Below are 8,395 nucleotides of genomic sequence, written 5' to 3'. Positions count from 1 at the left end.
TGCATGTAATACAACCCCGCGTCCTGTCAACATGAAGGCTGGAAGTATTGCAGCAGTTATCCTTTCTCTCTTTGTTGCTGGTACGTCTAAATATGTAGCTTTGATACAATTATTTTTCTATCAAAAGCAGTATTTAAACATTTAGTTGTTTTAACGATGTTGTACAGAGTACATTGGCTGATTTCTTTTCTCTCTTCGTTGATAGTGCGTATATAGATATGCATAGATACATGTTTCATTAATCACTATTTCACCTGTCTTTTCGCCCTGCTATATACATATGTAACATAATTATTCACGAGAATACTTTAATGGGTATTAAGAATTGCATTATTTAGATCCGATTGAAGTCAGGACGCAATTCTGCTTACTTTTCTCTGTAGCCTTTCTGTTGTGGCAAGCTTTTAAGTCGGATTTTCTTTAATATTATCAAACAATGTTTCAATGAAGCAAGACAGTAAAATGAATGTGATAATTTAATTTAATATTATATGCATGGATACCTATTGGGTACCTACATATGGAAACAACAACGTCTACCTCGCATATACATGACATATGAATGAGTTCAATATTAGAAGGTCATTGGACAATTCATTACATCAGTCTTTTACTATCTGACCAATTTTGAAGTTTTCTGTCTACAATACTTTATTAAACATTTACCGCCTCCGTGGTCTAGTGGTAGAGCGTCCGCCCGGAGAGCCGAAGGTCCGGGGTTCGATTGCCAGCCGCGTCATACCAAAAGACGTTAAAAGATAGTACTTGGTGTTACCCTGTTTTGCGCTCGGCATTAAGGGGCTAAAACAAGGACTGGTCGGCTCGGAGTCAGTATACTGTGTCTGAGTGCGGTATTCATGTTAAACAGCGGCATGGTATCTCAGTGAGCTGGCACTGAAAATCGGCATCAGTCCGGACTAGTACAAGCAGCCACACACACACGTACATGCACGTCGCTATATATGTGCAATAATCTTGGACGCGACCTTAAACCCAATTTCACCTCACCTCACCTCACCTCACCTCACCTTATGAAACACTTGCATGGAGGGAGTGTTTTAAGTTGGATAACTAGTACCCACTTCACTTTTGTGATTATGCTATGAAAATAATAATTAAAAACACATTTTTTAAGCATTTAGCGTGTATATTGAATACTAGTATCAGCTTTTCTCCAACAAGACTTCTGATTTTCAAGTAAGTTGTGGCTGAACCCCTGCTGGCTATACTTTATTAATAATGAAGCCGTTGGCCTAGTTTAGTCTGTTGGACTGTATGTTGATTTGGATTATTTGGATTGATGGTGCGGACATTTTGTCGATCAATCAGAACGCGGGAGCAAAAATAGAGCGAATCTTACGTCAAAAGTTTGTACACTTCCCCAAAAAACAGAGGCGATTAGTTTGTATCTGATCCAATTCAGATAGTTACTTGGACATTTATAAAAAAAATAAATGACTTGAAAATTTTTGGAGACTCCCACGAGTGGTTCGGAGCGGAAAACAGGTTTAACAGAAAAACTTTAAATAAAACAGCAAAAAATGAGATTGAAGAGCGAACCAAGATGGCGGCCATACGAGAGTTGGATCACCGACGCAGTTAATGTTTACTGATACTACTGATTTGCGTCAAGGTCATGTGGTTACCCTCTCTCGCCAGACAGTCCCATACAACAACGTCACTGTGAGATAATGTAGGGCTGAAATGGTGACCAGTTTACATCTGGTCTGTACATGATGATATACACGTGCAGCCTCACATTACTTGGTGTTAAGGGGTATACAGTTCACAGCTTTATCAGAGTCTATTTAAGGTGTCTATCTGTGACTATGCACCAAGTCAGAGCTACGACAGACATACTTTTCGTGTAGAGACAATCCACGTGGAAAATGTTAATGGCAGTTAGTTCTGCATACACACTGGAGTTCTTCATTCCAGTTTGACCCGGGCTTCAAGTAATTCACATGTCAAAGGAAGAGGCATGATAAGGCTTCGGTTGCCCCAATGTCTTTGGTTGTTTGTTTGTTTGTTTAACGCCGCATTCAGCAATATTCCAGCTATATGACGGCGGTCTGTAAATAATGGAATCTGGACCAGACAATACAGCGACTGACATCATGAACATCGTTCTACGCAATTGGGATACGATGACATGCACCAAGCAAGTCAGCGAGCCTGACCACCCGATCCCGTTAGTCGCCTCTTATTACAGTCTACAAACTCAAAAAGTTGGAAGAATGATGTTAGATGATAAATAAAATCTCACCCTTGTGTCTTTTGATACAAATATATCAACACTCGGAGTTTATTCCACTTTTATCAACTCGTGTTGGTATGTTTGATATCAAAAGACACTCGGGCGAGATTCTCTATACAATATCTGATATTGAAATTTGCCTGTTAATTATTGCTGTGAACAACTTCTGTAATTAATCTACAATATGTGCAGCGAGGATAGGTTCAGTGCCGCTGTGAATAGCATTCCGTCATGTTAGCTCAAGGTCCGATGTGATGCAGGTCTTCGACGTTTACAACTTTGGTAAAACCCAAGGTCATAGAATCATTACGCATAAGGGACGCAACTCTGCCAGAAAATGGTGGCGCCTTAATCGAACGGACCACCCGTGCCTCTTCAAATATGACAAAGGAGCAGTTTCTGCTGCTGGAATTGACGGTGAATACCTGTGTTGAAAATGATACCGTCTCCATCTCTGTTGCGTGCTGCGGTGATGTTGGGGTAATTGTTTGAAAAAACGAGCATGTGCTGTTCAGAGTACATCGAGGCTAAAATGATAAGCATCTGTCTGCGTTTTTTTTATGTATTGTTGTATTAAGTGCTTATTGTGTTCATATGGTTTTGGAAACAGTGTCGATATTATCTGAATTTTATTTGGTACAGGAACGGCAGCAGAAATATGCTACGGGGCAAATGAGCACATCTACTGCTCGTTTGGATGCTGTTCTGACGCATTATATGTGTACTGTTGTCTCAGTAATGGGTACGTATGCTTACACAGAACAAATGATGAAACCAATTGTGCCGCTGTATAAATACCAGGAGGGAAACTCCCAGGACGGATACATAGAAACTAATAATTAATAATTAAATCTTAATTCATGAGAGACTTTCAGAAGTTGTTGACCATTATAAACCGGCAAGATGACTCTTACATTTCATATCGTATTACCTATGATAAATATGCTGTTTATTTTCAGCGTAGAAATATGATAATTGCAGCTATATTGACAGAAATAAACTGTAATCTACGGTGGCCCATAAGGGACATGGAGTCTGTTTTTTCCATATTTTGATATTTCACTAACTTTTATCGTAACCTTTTGCAAATTAACACGATTTGTCTTACGAATATGTGATAAATCATGTGTAAAGAAGATTTTTAATCGCTGAAAAGTGAAACGAAAATGTCAAAAAAAACTAAAATGAAAATGTCAAAAACAAAAACGAAAATGTCAAAAACTAAAATGAAAATATCAAAAACAAAAGCGAAAATGTCAAAAACTAAAATGAAAATACAGAAAACTATTTCCACCGTGGTGGAAATAGTTTCATACTGAAAAGTTGTTTTTTATCAGATGGAATATTTGGAGTTTTGGACGCATCTTCGGAAAGACTCCGAAAAGTTATTGAATTAAGATTTTTATCTGAGATTGAATTTTTGTAACTGATGCTATAGGAATTATCCATTCGATAAAGCAGGATGACTGCTGACATTTTAACTGTGATAAAAGTCAAGGAACCCTTACATGGACCATGGAGTCGGCATGATTGCAGAAATTAGCAGACCTTGTAGAAAACGTTGTGAATGTCATAGGTTGTGTTCATATGAAAGAACTTTATTCCTTTGGAGCCTGGCGTGTCTTGAACTCATAGAGTGAGTGAGTGAGTTTGGTTTTACGCCGCTTTTAGCAATATTCCAGCAATATCACGGCGGGGGACTCCAGAAATGGGCTTCACACATTGTACCCATGTCGGGAATCGAACCCGGGTCTTCGGCGTGACGAGCGAACGCTTTAACCACTAGGCTACCCGACCGCCCCTGAACTCATAGAAACATTACATTTAAATGTATGGGTATGGTAGAATGTGTCAAAAAAGGCTGATATTAGAGAATACAGGGAGCGTTTGAACATGAGCAAGTCTCAAATTGGTTGACTAAAACACAAACATCTGGTAATACTTGCAATTCATTGATGATATGAGTGCGTGAGTGAGTTGGGATTAACGCCGCTTTTAACAGTATTCCAGTTATATTACGGCAGAAACCTATGATTGTGGGTTCGAATCTCGATTCTCCCCAATTATGTTTCTAGGTTTGTCAGCACCATACCTGTGCTCTTTGGTTTCATCGAAGCGGTAAATGTCTGAGACCTGCATCACTTGGGTCTTTCCTCCCACATTAAGCTGACACGCCGTGATATATCTGCAACACTATTAAAAACGGCGTAAAACCAAACTCACCCACTCACTCAATTTGGCAGGACATGCGCGATATAGATACCAAATAGTGGAAACTTTTAGGCACAATAAATTCGTTATGGTGTTTTGTAGTTGCTGTATACAGTGTCATATTTAGATAAGCAGAAACATATTGGGCGAGGCTCACAGGGTTAGGTTAGGGTTAGGGTTAGGGTTAGGGTTAGGGTTAGCCCAATATTTTTTCTGCTGACCTAATATGACACCGTTTAGGGCAACTAAAAAGACACCACACCAAATGGTATCTCTAACTTCGTATTCTCTTGTTTTCAGAGGTGGAGCCGGCATTATCGTGGTCATCTTGATTTTCGTCGTTTGTGCAGTGGCCCTCTGCATACGACGAAGAATGACCAACGTGAGATTCGCAGGAACAGTGGTATCGCAGCCCGGAGTTAGCGTTGTGCAATGCACCACAGCTTCAGGTACTGAAATAACTATAATTTATAAATGTGTGCTGCGGGGTCAGGCCCATATCTCAGCTGGTTCCATATACTTCGCTAATTTCCGTTATACTCATCTGCTTTTGCTATACATCTTGAATACTCACTAACCTACAGACCCGTGAAGATCCGGGGTAGAATAGGTCTTCAGCAACCCATGCTTGACGTAAAAGGCGACTGTGCTTGTTGTAAGAGATGACTAACGGGATCGGGTGGTCAGGCTCGCTGACTTGGTTGATGCATGTAATCGTATCCAACTGCGTGGATCGATACTCATGATATCAATCACTGGATTGTCTGGTCCAGACTCGATTATTTACAAACCGCCTTCGTGTAGCGTCATGTGCCGATATAGAGATGACATAGCTCACCTCGTCCTGTGCTGATGTATAGATGACAAAGCTCACCTTGTCCTGTGCTGATGTATTGATGACATAGCTCACCTAGACCTGTGCCGATGTAAAGGTGACACATCTTACCTTGTCCTGTGTATTGACATGTGTAGATCGGCCGTGAAGCTCAGCTTGTCTGATGTGATTTTTACATATAAAATAACTTTACAAAAAGGTTGATGGCAACTAATATGAAAAGCCCTGTTCTATCTTTTTCAGGTCAATCAAACCTAGGCTATGGGGAACAACCACCACCGTATTCCTCGGCACCCAATATTTACTAATCTGACCATATGCATACCAGGAACCAACTGCATCTGAAATGATCCCGTGACAAAAATTGAGACTTTTTTCAAAACACACGATGTCAGCTGTGGGTGATTACATCAAATTTAAGATTATTTTATTCTGTCGGTCCTGGTTACAAATCAAGGTGGTATGATTGAGATATATTTTCGCTGGAAACAGTTCTCCGCGAATCGTCAATTTCATTGCAAGTTTTGATAAGACTACTTTGCAGTAGAAATTAGGATTACTGAAAAAATGTGCGTTCAGAATTATTTGGATACAGAACATTATTATTGCACTTACAGATTATTGCACTTATATAGCGACGCGCTTGCACGTGTGTGTGTGTGTGTGTTGTGTTTGTGTGTGTGTGTGTGTGTGTGTGTGTGTGGCTGCTTGTACTAGAACATGATGTATATATGCTATATGATGAAAACGTCTGGCATTAGTTAGGATATTTGTGACACATCTTCTGTTTATAGTTTAACACATTTCTGACACAACTTCTGTTAATTGTTAGCATACATTTCTGACACAACTTCTGTTAATGCCTAACACATTTCTGACACAACTTCTGTTAATGCCTAACACATTTCTGACACAACTTCTGTTAATGCCTAACACATTTCTGACACAACTTCTATTAATAGTTAGGATATTTGTGACACAACTTCTGTTTATGGTTAACACATTTCTGACACAGCTTGTGTTAATTGGTTACTCTGTCAGTTGTTAACATATATTTCTAATACAACGCCTGGTAATGGTTAACATATTCCTGGTCTACATCATGAGGCAAGGAGCATTACTGTTAATAATAATTGTGATGCGACTTAATTAGATGTGTACACTCATGTTCACGTGAAAAGCAGATCTGTATGAACAATTTAAACACACACTTTTCTAACACGTTGATACTTTTTGTTCACGCCTAATCTAAGATGCAGCAAATCGAACGAAACATTAAATAGCAATTGCAACAATTATATTCTGTCGAAAAGCCAATGATCATAAGTCTTTTGCGTATATAAATAAGAATTTAACTCCTGTATCGGAATTCGCTACAAATAAAATAGAGTGTCGTTCAGAAGGTTTGTGCTTGACTTACTCTACGATCAATGATCAGAGATCTCTTTCAACATTCTGAGCTCAGAACAGGAACAGCGAATTATTGTACCAGACATTAAAACAACTTTGGCAAAACGAGCTTTTTCAGTGGCAATCCACATCTATGGGACTCCGTCCCCTCTAACTTGAAAAGTGCCAAGAATATTGATTCGTTGATTGTAAATAGTGACTGGTGACACCAGGTGTTCGCGAAACGGCAAATGTATCTTGCCCCAACCGTTACAAACACATGCAACGCAACCGTTCACCTGATATACCACGAGATGTGAGGTGAGGTGAAATTGGGTTAAACGTCGCGTCTAAGATTATTGCACTTATAAAGCGACGTGCATGCACGTGTGTGTATGTGTGTGGCTGCTTGAACTAGTCCGGACTGATGCCGATTTATAGTGCCAGCTCACTGAGATATCATGCCGCAGTTTAACATGAATACCCCACTCAGACACAATATACTGACTCCGAGCCGACCAGTCCTTGTTTTAGCCCCTTAATGCCGAACGCCAGACAGGGTAACAACAAGTACCATCTTTTAACGTATTTTTGTATGACGCGGTTTGGGTTCGAACCCCGGACCTTCTGCTCTCCGGGCGGACGCTCTACCACTAGACCACGGAGGCGGTCTGTCCAATGCTTGACAATTGGCATTGTATTAAAGAACCTGTGTGTGACCAGTTGTGTTTTTTTGGTATTTTTGGTGGGTGAAAAGGTAAAGAGTTCCTCCCTCATCCCTGTTGTTTTCGATTTTAAAAAGTCCCACCATCGTCATCCCGAGAAATTCATACATATTTTTATGCAGCCTAACTACTGATCTTTTGAGCGAATGTATCTTTCCACATCATTACCGTAGTATGTCTTTTAAATGTACATAGACCGCATCCGTGATCTAGTGGAAGAAGCATCTGCCCGGAGAGCGGAAGATCAGTGTTCGACCATAGGCCGCGTCATACCAAAATATGTTACGAGATGGTAATTGTTGTTTCACTGCCTGAGGCTGGGCATTAAGGGGCTAAAACAAGGACTCCGGCTCGGAGTCAGTATACTGTGTCTAAGTAGGGTATTACTGTTGAATTGAGGCATGGTATTTCAGCGGGCAAGCACTATAAAATCGACACACACCCCACACACATACGCCCACACCTCCGCACATACACATATGCATGCACGTCGGTATTGGGGGTTAAAGATGACAACAACATATTCGTGTCAACAAAGATAGGCAGCGGTAAATGACTTTCATACCAAGGTGTACCAATCATGGATGCTGATTTTGTGAAACGTTCTCTGAATGGACTATCGATATGTGCCATAATCCAATCATATTTAGCACAGGAAAGTGGCCTTGATGTGGCAAGGGTGGAAAGAAGACTTTGATAAAAAGGCTTGTGGACGCTCTTGCCTCGGGAAGATGGGGTTGGATGTGCCGGCATAGTTTACCATACGTTCAGACGGAGACCAACTGACTGTGTTGACCAGCAGCTGCATTCAGAACTTTCTGATAGTCCTTATACTCTTCTCATGCTTGTGGGGCGGTCGGGTAGCACATGCACATGATAAAAGTCATATCCACATGCACATGTTAAAAGTCATATCCACATGCACATGTTAAAAGTCATATTCACATGCGAAAACAGTCACATCCACATGCACATGAT

At 40.4% G+C, this 8,395-nt stretch overlaps 1 protein-coding gene across 1 annotated transcript; it reads left to right on the top strand.

The window, feature by feature from the left end:
* On the top strand, positions 1-6,792 carry LOC139450265 (uncharacterized). Its single transcript, XM_071231942.1, has 4 exons — positions 1-80; positions 2,900-2,999; positions 4,769-4,917; positions 5,547-6,792. Exons 1-4 carry the CDS (start codon positions 32-34, stop codon positions 5,609-5,611), a joined length of 363 nt encoding a protein of 120 aa, XP_071088043.1. The 5' UTR covers positions 1-31; the 3' UTR covers positions 5,612-6,792.
* The last annotated feature ends 1,603 nt before the right edge of the window (positions 6,793-8,395 follow it).

The sequence above is a fragment of the Haliotis cracherodii genome, unplaced genomic scaffold, assembly GCF_022045235.1.
Source record: "Haliotis cracherodii isolate W230 unplaced genomic scaffold, xgHalCrac1.p SCAF_8, whole genome shotgun sequence".
In the NCBI taxonomy this organism is placed as follows: Eukaryota; Metazoa; Mollusca; class Gastropoda; order Lepetellida; family Haliotidae; genus Haliotis; species Haliotis cracherodii.
The sequence above is the reverse complement of the archived record's forward strand: the minus strand, read 5'-3'. Positions and strand labels throughout refer to the sequence as shown.